This window comes from Heterocephalus glaber, unplaced genomic scaffold (assembly GCF_053883595.1).
Source record: "Heterocephalus glaber isolate CG9 unplaced genomic scaffold, H.glaber_assembly_v1.0 deba00001481, whole genome shotgun sequence".
Taxonomy (NCBI): domain Eukaryota; kingdom Metazoa; phylum Chordata; class Mammalia; order Rodentia; family Bathyergidae; genus Heterocephalus; species Heterocephalus glaber.
Window position 1 is genome coordinate 2490205 of NW_028258317.1, and position 16839 is coordinate 2507043.

General features: G+C 47.3%; 1 protein-coding gene across 4 annotated transcripts in view; it reads left to right on the top strand.

The window, feature by feature from the left end:
- The window catches only part of Epb41l4b (erythrocyte membrane protein band 4.1 like 4B), a 139823-nt gene that overhangs the window by 117505 nt on the left and 5479 nt on the right, over positions 1–16839 (top strand). The window contains exons 21-24 of one of the 4 annotated variants that reach the window (XM_013073431.3): positions 7–193; positions 2051–2128; positions 9890–10006; positions 12374–12442. In XM_013073431.3, the coding sequence (XP_012928885.1) occupies positions 7–193; positions 2051–2128; positions 9890–10006; positions 12374–12442 (451 nt within the window). The remainder of the gene's footprint in view (positions 1–6; positions 194–2050; positions 2129–9889; positions 10007–12373; positions 12443–16839) is intronic. The other 3 variants (XM_004848147.3, XM_013073432.3, XM_087184199.1) reach the window with 3 other exon arrangements.

Genomic DNA, 16839 nt, shown 5'->3' on the forward strand with positions numbered 1-16839 from the left:
TTTTAGTAACCACAGTGATGAAGACGACCTCCCCCCAGACCTGGCTGAGGCAGTGGGAGCAACCACAGACACAATCACCAACACCACGACAGCTGCCACACAAGTTGCAGTGCCACTGGCATCCCCCAAGGTCCAGAAAGTCAGCTCACCTCAGAAGTCAGAAGGCAAGGGCCAGCTGTCCCCAGGGGCCAAGGTATGGAACAAAACTCGGAGGCGTAGCTGTCCATGCTGGGAATATACTGTCACTTAGTAGCACTAAGTGTGTGTATTTGAATTTTTGCATAAACAACTGTATGCATTCATTAAAAAAACAGCAAAACATATTTTCATATATCCTGTCCCCAAAATATAAGCCAACTATTTGCAAAAGTATGACCTAAAGCCAGGTACAGTGTACTTCAAGAACAGTGTAAGGGATTCTTGAGGGCCATTTTGATTTAGAATAGCATCCTATATAAGCTATTACTCCTCTGTAAAGGTAGAAAAGGAGAAACAACCCCCCCACACACACATATACTCCATGATAGACAATTTGGAGGAATGAAAACATGGACGTATCCCTATCTCATTCCTTATATAAGATAAGCTGCATTAATAGTTTGAAAGTAGAAATATTAATATTTGTCAGTTTAAAATTTCAGGAAATTGCCAGAGATGTGAATGGGTGGTGACAAGGGCCTCACATAAAGCATTTCTCTTGGTTTTCTGTGAGTGACCTCTAGCTATGCTCATTCTTCAGCAATTGGTCAAATACAGTCAAACTTAATGCTAACCAAGTTGATATGTACCAATACACCACGATGAATTTATACATTATGCATTGCAAACATACACTAGTAAAAAAGTCTTCAAAAGTTGCTCCTGTAGTCCCTGAGACCATAGAAGGAAAGATGTATGTGTGGAATAGGGACCCTGAAGTCAAGATGAGAGTGCCAGTTTGTTCCAACTGCTCCATTTACATGCCTTGTGGCTTCTCAAACGTATATTTCCAAAGCCCTTGTTTCTCCAAGCCTGTTTCTTCCTCCTAAAAATGAGAAGATGCTGCCTTGCCAGCTCTGGGCCTAGCATTACATCCAGTGAAGGTTCCATGCAAACTGGATGCCAGGCACCTCTGCAGCTTCTGAGGCCACAATTCCTAGCAACATTTAAATAGCAACCATCCAGGTTCACATCCTACATGATCTAGGCCAGTCTTTCCCAGACCTCAGAAATAGACCCAGGAACAGGGCTGGACCCCTCAGCTGGTGACTGGCCTAGACTGACTCTGCTTTTCTATAGATCACCTCCTGGCATCTTCAGTTGGGTCTTACTCTGCTGCAGGGTGTCCTCTTACAGCTTTGTCTCAAGTGTGGACAGAGGGTCCTGTCGTTTGTCCCACTGCTGGCTAAAACTGGACTGAAATATTTACAGAGGGGAGTGGTTGTGGGGGTGGAGCAGACAGCAGCCTCCCAAGGCCACAGGGCTCCCTCTCCTGGTCATTTCTCTCCTTTAGCACTGCTTCTGTCAAGATGACAGAGCCGGAGTTTTTTCCCTCCCTCAGAGGGCCTGGAGGCCACCCATGAAGCTAAAACCCTGGAGGAGGAGGACAAAATGTTTTCCAAAAGCAAGTAATACTCAGAGGTGCCAGCCACCCACCACGAGCATCTTCGCCACTATTGTACAGATCAGTTTAGCTCCTGGAGGCCAGCTCATCCTCCCAGAGGACACAAAGTCTTTGGTCCCTCTTCCTGTGTTCAAAGGACTCTACAGCATTTCCCCCCAAAAGACTCATCAAAGAGCACTCAACGCACTTAAGAAAAGCTGACTGCAGCTTTCAAAAGGACAGTTTACCCACCCCATGCCCTACCTTTACCTATGAAGACTTTTTAAACATGGAGTTCAGTCTCAACATTTTGTATACTGCAGAGCATGGGAAATATAAGAGGACCAGCAAACTAATGAGATCAGTGTTTGGGAGTAGCAGAGAGGTGGGGAAACCATCTTTTCCGGTGAATTCTGTTGTCAACTCAGAGGCATCACCAACCAGGTATATTTTTGTCTGCGTTCATAGAGCCCCTCTGACCGAGGAGGTACCTTCACCTTGGAGCCTGGCGATCTTCTGATGGATTTCACAGAAGCCACTCCTCTGGTAAACTTCCTATTTTGCTAAAGCCACAGACCATAGAAACGTCTTGGCAGTGGGACAGATGGAGAGGTGGGCATTGCTGTTGACAAGGTGTTTCCTCTTGTCCCAGAGGTTCAGAGATCTGCTCTCATGGAGGGTGCAGGCCCATGGGTCCCCCCCACCTCTGATTGCCCTGGAGGGAAGGCTGCTTCCTCTCCTCCTCACAGGGTGCTTGCAGGGGCTCTGCCTGCACATGTTTGCTGTGCTTATAGGGCTTCTTTGTGCTTGGGTCCACTTCCTGGCTTCCTGGGCTGCGCCCTGCATGCCCACCCATTTCACTGTGGCTTATGACAATCTGTCTGGTCTGAAACACTAGCTTGATGCCATACCCCAGCTTTCCAGGTCCCTTGCACCAACTGCCACCATCCTTCCTCTGCGCACAGTTCTCCCTTTAGGGACATAGGCCTTTGTGGGACTCCTTCAGGTAAGGAACCCTGTTTAAAGGACAGAGCACTGAAGTAGGAGTCACACAGACATGTTCTGGCTCCTATCTCTTCGGACCTTCTACAGAGCCTTGTCATTAGATAGTCAACATGCTATTGTCTATAAAATAAGGGTGTCATTGTCACAGGAGTGTTATAAGGTTTGCAAGAGAGGGAGCAAGAGAAAAAGAGGCCTCTGAGAATAGAAAGCACCACAAATTTGTGCAAGGTATTATTATTAGATGATACAAGCATACTTGGATACATCTTTGGCTGGACTCAGCCTAATACCTGAGTGTACTTGAGTATAAATTATAGTCCACTTTGGGGTGAGTATAAATCTCCACTTTGGGCAGGGAGTCAAAATGTGAGCCAAGTCAGACGTATCTGCTGAGTTTACTGTGTGCCTGGTCACATGCCAGGCTCTGAGGGTGGCAAGGACAGCCCGGGGCTGGAGGAGAAGTCAGATTGATGAATGGCCAAGAGCCTCATGAAAAACTGCAGAGAAGTTACTCAGGGAGAGATCAGAGTGGGAGTCACTCAGGGCCGACTTGCTGGAGGAGGAGTGTGTGGACAGGAAGGATTCCTGGAAGGCTTTCAAGAGAGGACAGATGGGGCACAACACTGCCCAAGCTTTAGAAATGATCACTGCTCCTGGTCAGCTGCATGATGAAATTGTACAATATCCTTCTCCTTGGGAGAGCTGGTGCAGTCTGAGAGCTCAAGGCAGCACCCTGGGGCGTGCAGCTGTGGAATGACAGTGGTGACCCCTGACCTGGAACCCTTCAGATTACACTCTTTGAATAAATTCATAGCCTTCTTGTTAGGCAAGTTACCAAGACTGTTGATAGATGGGAGGGCCCTTCTCCTTGCCTTTCAAATAGGGTAACCCAGAAAACAGAAGCCCTTCAGAATCACCTCATCACCCCCTAGCACAGATGGAGAGACTGAATTCCAAAATGGGAAAATCACACAGGGACCAAGCTGGAGCTGGAACAGGTGTCTGGCTCCTCTGCCAGTGTCCTATGCATCAGACTGGGCAAACTTGAGCTTCCTCTTTAGGGAACTCACCACTTTGGAAAAAAGCGGTGCCTGGAGGAAGGGCTACATTTAAATCACTCCCCAGGGTGGAAAACCAGAATAAGGGCATGGAGAAAGGGCCAGGAAGTTAGGTGCCTGGACCTGGTGCTGCATCAGTGTCCCACTTGATATCCTATCTGAGGCCTTAGGTCCAGGAATGTCTTGTCGTAGGAGATATAATTCTGAGCAGCAGTGGGAGGACGTCCAGTCTCACTGGAGGACAGCATCTCCCTAGGGACCTGAGAATCCCTTGGCTTCAGGTACCACCTGAGGACCTATGCAGCCAAAAAGGAAGAGAAAGCTGCATTCTGAGGACCGTGTGGAGAAGAACGTGCTTGGCAGGAAGCAGAGCCAGTAGGGGAAGATACATAGCTTGCTGACATAGACTCAGTGGCAGTTAATTCCCAGCCTACTAAAATATGCTGCAACAGACGCCATAAGACAGTCTATATGAACTGCTACTCTGATAAACCCACTATCAAACTGTTCCTAGGGGCACTGAGGAAAGAAAGGTTCATGGTGCTAGGGTTCAAAAGTCTGAATAGGAATTTTCCAGGTGAAGAAAGTCATTCTATGGAAATAGCCCAGCATGAACAAAGTACTGAGTAATTTGTAAGGGACCTGGTAGATCGGAGAACGAGGAGCAGTTTATTAAAATATTCATAGCAGGTTCTGCAAGAGTGATAGAATTCCTTGGAGACTCTCATACTGGGACTCCAGCTTATAGATTTAATCACTTGAAGAATTAAATTATCTTTTGTTTGGAGATAACAGATGGAGATTAGGAAGGAAGAGGCATGTCTCAGGAATTCAGAGATGTGCTGATCCAAGGTGCAAATGTCAGCCAAAAGGCCATCCAGCCTCTTCTCCCACCCCTTCAGCCACAGGAGGCTCACTCCCCTCCCTGGGACATGGTTCCTCCATCCCTGGGCAGCTCAGACTTAGCTCTGAAGCAGGGTTCAGGGTCCTGCACTACCCAGGCCTGGGACATCCCAGTCCTTGTCCTATACACCAGGATGCAGCCACTCACTGAAGTTTGCAGTGAACATGTGCACAAGAGGAAGTGTCCTTTGTCTTGAGGCAGGAGTGCATGTGTGCAGGACTCAGGGAGGTAGATTAGTTAGCTTGCCTGTGCTGTGACAGCACACCTGACATCCACAACTTAAAGGAGAAAGTAGTTTGTTTGGCTTATGGTTTCGGAGTTTCCAGTCCATGGTCGGCTGGCTCTAGACAGAAAGATCGTGTTGGAAGGGCATGGTGGAGCAAAGCCAGGAAGGAAGGCACAGGGGAAAAGCACTGGTGAGAGATCCACCCTCCAAAGGCACGGCCCCGATGACCTGCCTTCTTCAGCTGTGTCCTGTTTCCTAATAGCACATTAGTCCACTCCCAGGATCCAGTCGCCTATTCAGCAGCCTCTTAATTCAGTCAAGTTGACAATTGAGATTAGTTGGCACAGAAGGTATCCCAGAGGTCTTCTCCAAGAATCTTCTCCATCTTGTGCTTTCCTCAGCACCATTGGCTCTGACCTTACCTTGCTCTGAATGAGTCCCGTTTCCATGAGTGGCACAGGGTCCTAGAGAGGAAGAGGGAACTAGGACAGGCTGCTCCTCCCCTTGTCTGGCCCCTTTCACTCCATGTCCTCCTAGCAAGTAGCAGCCCTCTCACCTCACTGTTGGATGCTAAGGAGAGGAGAGAGTGGATTCAGGGCCTGGAGCTGGGAAGCTTGCTTCCAGTTTAGGCTTGTAGGCACCAGAAATCAGTAACTGTGCCTACATCTGCAGGTCTGGGTCCTGGATGCAAAGAGGGGTGCTGCAGAGGTCCCACCACAGGAGAGAACTGGAACCAGAGGAGGCAAGCGCAGTCCTCATACCTGACATGTGGCCAGGACTTCCTCTACTTCTTGCGTCAGCCTGTCAGCAGAACAGTGCCTTAGGACCATCATCCTAAGATGAGGAAGCCAGAGCCCAGACAAGGCCATGCACTTGTCCCAAATCACACCGCAGTCCGGGCCAGGACCAGGACCAGCCGCTGGACTGCTGTCCTAGCACGTTCCCCATGGAAGATGACCTGAACCAGGACGTGTCACTTTCCCCAGTAGCCAGTCCACCACCTGTCAAGCCGGTCCTTTCCCCTGGCCTCAGCCCTACCCTCCACAGTCCAGGCTTGGGGACATCTCTGGGACCATAGCCAAGTCACTGACCCAGGTTTGGACCCCAGAGTTGCCGAGTGGGGATGAGTGTATGGAAGGTGCCCTGTGTCTTGGTCTAAGAGACTCAGCCTGGATGCAGTGTGCTTCCTTGGCTGCCAGCTCTGTGCCTTTAGCCTCCAGCTCCTCTCTGAGCCTTCCCATCAGCATTTCCTTCAGAGGAGGAAGCAACACTTTTTCAGGTATGGTGGCACACACCTGTAATCCCATTTGCTAGGCAGGAAGATTGCAAGGTCAAGGCCAACCCAGACAACTTAACAAGAATCCGTGTCAAGAAACCATTTAAATTAAAAAAAAAAAAAAGTAACTAAAAAGGGCTGGGGAAGTAGCTCAGTGGTAGAGCCCTTACCTAGCATATACAAGGCTGTGGGTTCAATCCCCAGTACTGCCAAAAAAGGGAAGGAAAAAAAGCAACCAGCACTTTACTGGGAAAGACAATCAAATCTTCCTGGGTGATATCCTCACACAGAGAATTACGTGACGGCTTTGAGAATGCCCTTTCAGAGTCATCACCTCTCACGTTCACAGGCTGTGTCTAGCTCTCTCTCCCGCCCTGGTTGAGACTCTTAAAGCCCCAGCCAGTGAAACGGAAGGCCAGGGAACTGGAGAGAGCAGAATAGGACCAGATGTTCCTGTCTCCATCAGGAACATGCCACCAAGGCACCATGGGAACCAGCATATCCCTCAGACTCCCCCTCGTGGTCTGTTCTCTGTGGACTGGTTTTTTTTGTTTTTGTTTTTGTTTTTTTTTGTACCGGGGATTGAAGTCGGGTCCTTGCGCTTGCGCAGCAGGCGGCGAAACCACTGAGCTAAATCCCCGGGCCCTGTGGAGTGCTTTTTAAAGAAGCCCAATCCAAAGTGCCAAGAGTAAGAAAGATTCAATCTTGAACTAGTGTCTCCTAGAAACCAGTCAGAAGATTAAGCTAATACCCTCCTCCCGTAACTTGTCTTGAACCTTCTGTGCCATCTTCTTAGTTCTCTGGTGTCCTACACAACTTTGAGGACTTGCCTTCTCAAAGTCTCCACACAAACACTCTTTCCAACCTCACTCTTGCAGCATTTCCCCCCTCCTTTCCTCAAACCTATTCTTTTCTAATCCCCAGCTCTTGGATTGCACAGCCCAGTGTAGCTACCTGCAGCCTTGCTGCCTTCACAGATTGATACCTGGCCATTCCCAGTTCCTGCATCCCACAGCTCATGATCACCTGCAAGTTTCTGCCTGGGATGAAGCAGTGGGGCTGGGGTGGTAAATGAGGGAAGGGAGCAGACAGGTAAGTCAAGGTAGCATTTCCTTCAGAGAGAATTCTCTCTGGGTGTGAACGTGACCACCGCAGAGAGGTTTAGTGTCCACTGAGGAGGGGATGTGGGCAGAGGAAACATCAATAATGTTGACTCTGGGAGTGCAGACCCTTGTCCCCATTCCAGGCCTGTGGCCAGCCTCCCTTCCCAGGTGACACAGACTGTAAACACCTGTGCCTTCTGTGTTCTTGACTCTGATCTTCATAATCCTTTGTAAATCACTCACCTGACTGGAAAGCAGAGCTAGTCAGGATCCACCTTCTGGTGCATGGCACATGAGTAAAGAATGCACACATCAGGGAGGACATTAGCTAGGAACAGGCCCTGGGTTGGGTGTCACAAGTCAATATCTGTCTAGGTCAACAGCTTAATGCTTATTTTGAACTTCATTCATCTGGGAGGGCTAAATCTTGATCTCAAGCCAAATCAGGGCACCTCTTCTATCTCCCCATAGTCTCATCTCTGTTCCCCAGGGCCCATGGAGGTGGAGGGAAGTCTGGTGCCATGCACTTGCTGATCCATCTGGGACATTCTCTGCTGCTTCCGATGGCCCTTTTGGATGGGTGGGAACCTCTGTGCTGCTGGAATGTATGAATCCCAACTAGCTGGCACCCTTCTTCCCAGGGCCCATTGCCTTCCCAGCTATCCCTGAGCAGGGGCTCTGGTCCTCACTGCTCTTTAACCCCAGTTCCCAGCCTCTATCCATGCAGATGGGGCCCAGAGTCCTTTGCTCACTACTCACTGCTGTCTGTTCCTCCTCCTTTTGCTTGGCTTTCCTCCACTGTCCTCAAATGAGCAGTTTCTTCTCTTATTCAGATGATGAAGAAGCCTTACACATTTTCATTATCATTTATCTATGCCAGGAATCTTTCTGTTCTCCCAAACAGTCAGATTTTGAAACTCAAAAGCCAGATATCTATAAAAGAATACATCAGCCTGAATGTGAATAAGTCCCAAGGAGGAAAGACAATACCCAAAGATAAAATGATATTTCAAAGTAATATCATGTTATATATATCATCTTATTTCTTGTTCATTTACTAAGAGTTAAGGGCATAGATTTACTAAGAGTCTGGGGATGAACTTTTGTTTAATTCCCCTCAAATGCATATTTAGAAAGGCCAGACATCCTTGTGTGATGATCAGCATTTACCATAAAAGTCCAATGCTGAAAAGCCCTAAGTCATTAAGTACACATTTTGACCTCTAAGCAATATGGCCATGTTTCTTGGTCATTTATGCCAGTTTTTATTTTCTTCATAAAATACACACTGATTACCTGTTGATATCGGCACGGGCAAAGGCCCAGTGTCTGGGGTTCCCTACTGCAGCTGGTTCTGGCTGGAGCCTCTTGAGTGCTGGGGTGGTAGGAAATGATCCCGGAAGGCAGAGGGAGCCAGGACTCCTGCTCTGTCTTGTGGCAGGCTGGATTTAGCCTGAGGACCAGAAAGGACTGTGGGAGGATTTTTTAAGGCAGCTGGTAAACCTGAACTGCAGGTGACTACTATGGATTCACTTATCTCTGAAGGAGTATTTAGAAATAACCAAGAGGATTTGGATCCAGGATTTAGACTTTGTAAATACGATTTCTGCACCTCCCAGATGTGAATAGTGAAACAAGACTGTTGTAAAGACCACTGTGAGATAATGGTTATAAAAGCCCTTTGGAAATTGTCCAGCTTTGCATGATTGTCAAGAGGACAGAGTTAGATCAACTTGGTGGAGCGAAAGAGGCCTGCAATTTCCTTGATCATTTTACAATGAAATTTACCCAGAGGCTATATTTTATTCCTCCCGCTGAGGTGAGACAAACTGTTTAAGGCAACTCTTGAGCTAAAAGATGTGTGCATTTGTTCTCTGGAGTGAATCGTCCCTCCCTGAAATCCAAACTAACCCTGCAACGCCCACTGTCCTAACATCAGTGTCTGTTTCCCATCCTCATCCTTGCCAGTTGGACTTCTGCTGGGCATGCAGCACTCTTCAGAGTGGGGAAGCTAGAATCTCAAAGGGCACAGTGCTCTTCTCACAATGCTTGGTATCTCCCCCTGAGCAGCAGGCTCCCCAGTGCTGGGCTCGGGGGTATAGGAGTCTGTTTTCAGACCCCAAATAACAAAGAGCCACGAGAGACGAAATCCTACACTCTGTTCCTCCCCTGGATGTATCTCTCTCCTGGTGCATCCTGCTGGATGTCCACTCACCTGCACACCCCAGTGGGTGCCCTTCTTCAGCAGAGGGTGGGAAGGCACCTTGCTATGGAAGGCAAATGCTCTGCAGTGTGTGGCCAGTCTGCATATTGCTCCTCTGGCTGCCATTGCTAATTCATGGTGCTCTGCTTCTGGCTGGGCCTGGGCAGTGCTTTGGAACCCTGACTGTGCATCGAGAAGCCACTCCCAGTCCCACGTGGCTGGCACAGATGACCTGTCTGTGCCAGCCCTGGGAAGAAGGTTTGGCGTACTGTTGCTCACATAGTGGAGGAGAGAGGTGAGGGCCAAAGAGGAGGAGAGGAGAGGCTGAGAGAGCAGGGTGGCGGGCAGAACCAGCAGCCTGCTCTCCAGAGGCTGGAAGCAGGCTGTGGGCAGAGCTGGTTTGAGAATAGACTGGAATTGCCAGATCCATCTTGCACTATGCTATCTTTCTCTCCTTTCCCCTCCCTTTCTCCTCTCTCTCCTCCCTGTCTCACCTCCTCCTCCTCCCCTTCTCTCCTCTCCTCGCGAGCAGGCAGAGCCCGCCAGCAGCCCCCACTGTGCCCGCTCTCGCTGCTCTCCTTCACTCTCTCTCCCCATGAAGGAAGAGACCACTGGAGTTTGCATGTACCCTCCAATCAAAACGAGGCTGGTAGGTATCCCAGCAGGGAGAGGGCCTGCCAGGACAGGCGTGGTGGCCAGGAGCCCAGAAGAAGTGGAGGCTGGCTAAGTGCCCAGGAGCACCAGACCTCCAAGGGGCCTGGCCGACAGGAGCTCTCACTCCAGGATGTCGGGGGAGTTTGGGGTCCACCTGGGCCTGGTCAAACTGGGACACAGGCTGTGGTCCAACCCCTCAGACATAGCTCTCAAGAGCCAGGAAGAGCTTGTTTTCCTAGAATTTTGATGAGCATAAATGCTTTTGTCAGAGAGAAATACGTGTTCTGGCACTCATCAGATGCGCTTTCAAGTGTCATTTCTATTGAAAGCCATTTCTTTTTTTTTTTGATACTGGGGATCGAACTTGGGTCTTTGCGCTTGCGCAGCAGGCAGCCCCTGAAAGCCATTTTTTAAACTCGTCTTGTACTGCTATTTATCAGCACAATGACGTAATAGAAGTGCTCCCTAACAATTTAAAAGAAAGCACAACCTAGCGTGGTGTTTTCATTTTTGCATGTTTCCTTCTGTTTATTCATTTTCATTCATAATTTCACAAATTACTTCATAGTAGCCATATTGTCTCCTGGTTTTCTCTTTTCACTTGATTCCATGTTGTTTCTATGTTGTTCTTATTGTCACATTTGCAATGACTATTTATATTCCATCAAGTGAATGGTCCACCTTAACCAACTCTTCACTGTAGGACATGTGCTTTGTTTGTCATTGTTTGAAGGAACACATGTAGCTTTTTGCACCAGGATTTCATTTTCTTAGGCTAGACTCTGCTGGGTTACACAGTGTGACTTTGGCTTTTGTCCCCTTCTGAATGATTATACCGACTTCAGTGTCCATACTTTGCCCCAGCACAAGCAATGCAGAGTGTAACTGTTAGAATCTAGTTACCTTATTTACAGCACGTAAAAAAATTTACAGCAAATTGTTTGTTTGTTTGTTTTTTGTTACCGGGGATTGAACTCAGGACCTTGCGCTTGTGAGGCAGGCTCCAGAACCACTGAGCTAAATCCCCGGCCCCCAACAGATTGTTTGAGGTTGCTAACTTTCACATTTCTCTAATAGCAATAAGAACCTACTTCCTCTTTTATGTAAAAAGGGTCTTAAAGCTTATCTACACATTACTTTTCCCTCTGAGACTGGTTTCAGAGCACCACATTGACCTGCTCAGCAAGGCGAGAATATACCACAAGGCTTCCTTCCAAGAGTTCTTTGAGTGTGGGACCCATTCTGGACATTTTGAGATACTTAAAGAGACTGGAGAGATTGGGGGGAAGGAAAGCAGAATTGGGCTGGACTTCTTGGTATACATTGCAAGGACATCATTGTCCCCCTGTTGGTTGAGACCTGCTCTGCCCATTCAGAAAACTTCAGTCAATTTGGGTCTTGTCTAACGTGATCTTGCTCATGAGTACTTACCCTCCCGTTGTGCAGTGCAAGAGCACCCAGATGTTACCCCAGCAGCCACAGGCAAGACCCTGAGAAACACAAGGGTGTCTCTGGGTGGGGGTGGCCTTGGAGTCCTGCCTTCAGCCCTCTGCCTGCAGGTGCTACAGTGTGCCTTCACCAGGAGAGGCTTGCTGGCATTCTGGGTTGAAGAAATAAGTCCTTTCATTCCCTCACAACCTCCAGGAAACCAAGGACAAAATGACCATGGAAACCAAGGATCCTTTGGGCCACCACTACCTGATCAGACAGGGGCGTCCACCCTCTCCCAGACCATGTCTGTGCTTCAGTTACCCCCAACACTGGGCACTTCTGAGCACCACGCCTTCTGCTCCCAAAGCCCACGGTGGCAGGATTCTCAAATGCATGCATGGGTTCCCCTGAGGTTTCTTTCTGTCACCTGAGGTGTACAGGGAATCTGACATCTAAAGTGCTTAGACAGGGACTACTTTCTGACTTAATTAGCCCAACCTCCTGGTACCCTGCCCATCATGATAGACTGTAGTCCGGATGCAGCCTCTCAGCAGCCTCTTGCCATTCCTCATAGCTGTGGAGAGGCCTCAGAAGTGACCCCAGGCAGCTCTGACTTGCCTCATTATACACTCTGAGTCTGGCCCTTTGTAGATCAGGCCTAGGACTCAGCACACCCGGAAGGGTCAGGCAGACCAAGCAAAGGGAGCTCCAGGCAAGGCAAGCATGCTTGTCATCCCTGCTGAGCCCAGCCCCACAGGTGAACGCAAGGCACAGGCCTGCTGTGCCCACACTCGGGAGGGACGAAGGCCTGCCAAGGTTCCCCTGAGATCTTCAGTTCGTTTTAAAGGTGCACTGCCAAAGATTTCAAAACTTTTTCTAATCTGAAGATAACCCTCTTGTCTGTATTTTTGTTTTGTTTTATTTTTTGAAGATAAAAACATTCCCGGCTGATACAATGAGCCTGTTTCCTGATCCTTTTACCACTGGGCCACAGTTTACCGTAAGTAGATCCAGAAAGTCTATGTTTTAAAGCATTGTTCCTGTGTGGTGTGCTTTACTGTGAGATGCCAGGCAGCAGTGTCAACAGATTCTTTTGATCAGGTGAACTCTGAAGGACCTAGGGTTTGGGGTCTGTCTGATTCATTTTATTTTATTGGAATGGAATCCACATAAAATTAACCATTTTAAACTGCAAATTCAGCAGTATTTAGTACATTCACAATGTTGTGCAATGACTACCTCTATCTAGTTTCAGCACATCCTTATCACCCCAGAGGAAACCTCATACCTGTTAAGCAGTCACCTCCCATTTTCCCTTTGCACTCAGTCCCTGGCAAACACCAATCTACACTCTGTCTCTGTGGACTTGTCTAGTCTGGATATTTCTTATAAATGGAACCGTACAATATATGTATGGCTTCTGTTACTTAGCATCATCATTATCTATGTTGGAGGATATATCAGCACTTCATTTCCTTTTTATGGTAGAATAATACTCCACTGAATGGCTACACCACAATTTATTTATCTATTCACCAGTAGTGGGGATTTGGATTGTTTCCACATTTTAGCTATTGTGAATAGTGCTGCATGAGCATGTGGCTTTTGAACATGTATTTTTTAACTGTTTTGGTGAAAATGGTGTGATCTTAGATGAGTCAATTGACCTGCCTCTCGCGAAAATAGTAATCAGAACATGCCCCTAGTATCCAGTTGAGGAAAGAATCAAAAGGACCAAGAAATTGAAAGTGCCTTCAAAACCACAGAGCATCCTTCCAGTGTCAGTAATGATTATATTTCTGCAGACTATACAGACAGGCGATGCAGTGAAAAGGAACAGGTAGTGCTGACAGCAGGCTTCTTGCTGTCACTTTTCTCCGTGCCATCACCAGCAGTTTATTTAAACTCTGGAAAATGTTTAAATGTTCTTATAGTAGTAGTTGTAGTTTCTTTATCTGCAGAGTGAGAGCATTTGATGATTTGCATGCTTCTTTTCACGTGCTCAACTCATTCTTACTTGGAAACTTCTTCGGAAGCTCACTATATAGTGAGCTGCTATGTTGGCATAGAAGTGGAAGACCAGGGTCCTCTTGCTCTCTCCTCCCAGGAGTCAGAGTTTGCAATTCCTACAACCATGTGATTCCTGAGGCTCATTATGATGGGTTTCTGCTCTATCTGGAGGGGCTATGAGGTGCCTTATGGATAGCCCTAAGTGCCTTGTCTTGAGCAGGATGATGGTCACTGCCTGAGGTGGCTTCAGCCACACGGGCAGGGAGGGAGTAAGCAGTGTCTGATTCAGGTTTCAGAAGATGAACTGAGGTGGAACAGTGTCCAGCAGTCCAGGCAGAGGAAAAATAGGTTGGTAAAAGTAGTCTGTCTGTAGGGTCATGAGCTGCCTTCAGCCCTTGCCTTTTAATGAGAGGGCAGAGCCACCAAGGCTGTGCTGGATTGTTAAATGCCATCACCCTGACATTCATCCAGCCTCTTACAGTTTTGCTGGACACAGCTCCCCAGCTGGCAGCTCTGTTCCACTTCCCTCAGTTGGCCATGGTGGGGCACTCTGGCCTCCTGCCCAGCCTTGGCTGTACTGTAAGACACTCAGGGAAGCCCTTCCTGAAAGCTGGGGGCCAGGATGGAGCAGGAAGCCAATGTCAGAAATCATGCTGGGACTTTCAAGAATTGGGAAAGAGAGGCTCAAAGGCAGCTGAAGCAGGCAGAGGGAGCAGCAGGAACCAGAGTCCTGGGGTGGGAGGGGTCATCACACATTCAAAGGACTGAAAAGAAGGCCAAAGGGACTGGAATGGAGAAAGCAAGGGTTGTGAGAGGAGGACAGGAGGAAAAGAACATACGAAGGGACAAATACTGTGGGGGTAAAATCTATGCCTGGCCATGCAAATCACAGGAGAGATGTCTGATCCTCATTTTAAGAGCAGCAAGAAGGCTTCAAAGGTCTTTAAGCAGGGTAATGAGAGGGCAGACATATTTGGATAGGTCTTTCTGATCACAGTGGGAGAGCATTTGGATCTAGACACACTGGATTTAGAACATTAGTCTAGATATCTAGGACAGTGGCTTAAGGGACAGAAATCACAGAGAGCTTGACCCAGAATGGTTTTGATGATATAGATGGGGAGATGTGCACAGATGGAGGAGATTTTTAGGATCCAATTTCGGAGGTTGGTAAGGTATTGGATGAATGAAGGAGAAGGAGGTTTATAGATTTCTCCCAGATTTCTGACTTGCAGAATGGAGATGGATAGTCAATCTATTCACTGATATAAGCCAACCTGAGAGAGAATTGGATAGGGAGAGATGAGTGTGCCTTTGGCCATGATATGCTGGAGTGGGCAGTTGGATATCCAAGTCAGTAACTCAGTAGAGGGGAATAAACAAGAGATAATGGTAACTGACAGCTAGTTAGTAGTAGAAGCCAAATTCATGGGCTTCTGGCAATTTTCTCACCCCTGCATGTCGTGGTCTTGTTTCCTTCATACCAAGGTCAAGATACTTGAACTTGCTGCAGGTTTGGCCTCTCCACAGGCCTCCAGACCTGCCACAATCATGGGGAAGTTGAACAGCTCCAAAGAATGCTTCATGAAGTTGTTCTGGCAGTTGATCCAGCATTTACCTTGGACCTGGTTTTCATAAACAGGCTCCTTATTTGTTCCTGAGACAAGTTCCTACTTTGTATTCTGGCCTATTAGCTGGGTGTCTGCTGATAGTCAGCTAAGTATGTTGGCCCAGGAAGCATGAGGGCACCTGTCTAGCTCTGGTCAGATTTTGGTCTGATGTTGTTCTTCCTGACTGGAGTTTGTCTCTCTGTTATCTGTTTTATTCCACTGAAAGTTCATTTATTCATTTCCTCACTTAACTATTAAAAAGGTAAGTTTTTAGGATCGAGATTTAATAAGCAATTTTATTGCTTCTTCAAGGTCATTCGTAGGTGAAACTGCCTCCACTTCAAGTGCATGACAGGGAAAATACAGTGACTGCTAATACTTTTGTGTTTGTGTTCAAGCAAAGATCCTAGCACTTTTACCCACCACTGCCTTTGTGCCACTGGCACAAATATCCTTCAACAGTGGCATCAGAAGCCCAGTCTCCACCTTGTTGCTGGAGCAACTAAAGAAATTCTCACCTCAATTGATGTAACAGGCAGGATAGGCAAAACCACTTCTGTTGCATGTCTGTCCTGGGTAGACTGAGGCCTCTATTCTGTGTTGCCCTCTTTCTGGGATCCAAGCTAATGGAGCAGCTGCCTGACATATGGAGTGTTGTTAGTAACAATGGCAGGGGAAAACAAAAAAGAGATGACAAATCATACACTGGTTCTTAAATCTTTCAACAGAAATGAAACACAGGACCACACTGGCCAAAGCAGGGCACATGGTAATACCTAACTTCAAAGTAGGCAGGCGAGTGTAACCCTTCCTGCTTGGAAAGTGTGAGGTAGAATGATCTGATGAGCATCTCAAATGACTGCTACAGCCCAACATTTGTGAAGGCTCTCTGTGGCAAACACGCATGCCAAACAAAGCATGATCCTCCTGTAGGTGTGACATACTGACCTGCAAGAGGGCTCCACTGAGGCAGCATTTAAGCAGAGATCAGAAGACAATCGATTCTTTGGCATTGCTCCATTTCAGGCTGGTCAGTTCTTTTTTTTTTTTCCTCCAGTACTCAAGATTGAACTCAGGACCTTGCGCTTTCCAGGCAGGTACAGCGCCACTGAGTTACATCCCAGCCCTTGGTTGATTCTCTTTTGGGGGACAGTGTAAGACACAAACACAGATTTTAATTTCTCAGCAATAGCTTTCAAAGTTCCTACTCTCAAAGATAGGGTTTCTCCCCATTGCTCAAGTCAAATGCCCTTTCAGAACTAACATTGTCCAGGGTGCTTTCAATAGTCTTAATGACCACTTAGCAGGGACAGCTCACCTGCTGTATAATCAATCTCCAAGAAGGTAATAACCCATTTCATGAGCAAAGCCTCTTCCTTAGAAAGCCAGGTGATAACTTTCTCTGAGTTCAATGTCAAGAACTAGCATTTAAAAAATGATGTAATAAATATATAGCTGGTGTTAGCAAAAAGATATAAAAACAAACAAAAATGATGCATAGGAAAAATATTATGAGGAAATATAGTGATTACAACAGTAAGGGATTATGCAATTTCTTCCTTCATCAACTTTTCTACATCCTCTAAGCTTTTTGTCTAAAAGTGAGGAGAGTATTTTGCTTGGAAATGAAAATGACAGCAATAAATTCTCCTCTTCATATGAGATGAGTGACCTTGACCAGTAATTCTGAAACTATGTCATGCATCAGAGTCACCTCAAGGTCCATTAAAACACATATTTTAATATGGCTCACGCTTGTGATCTCAGCACTTGGGAG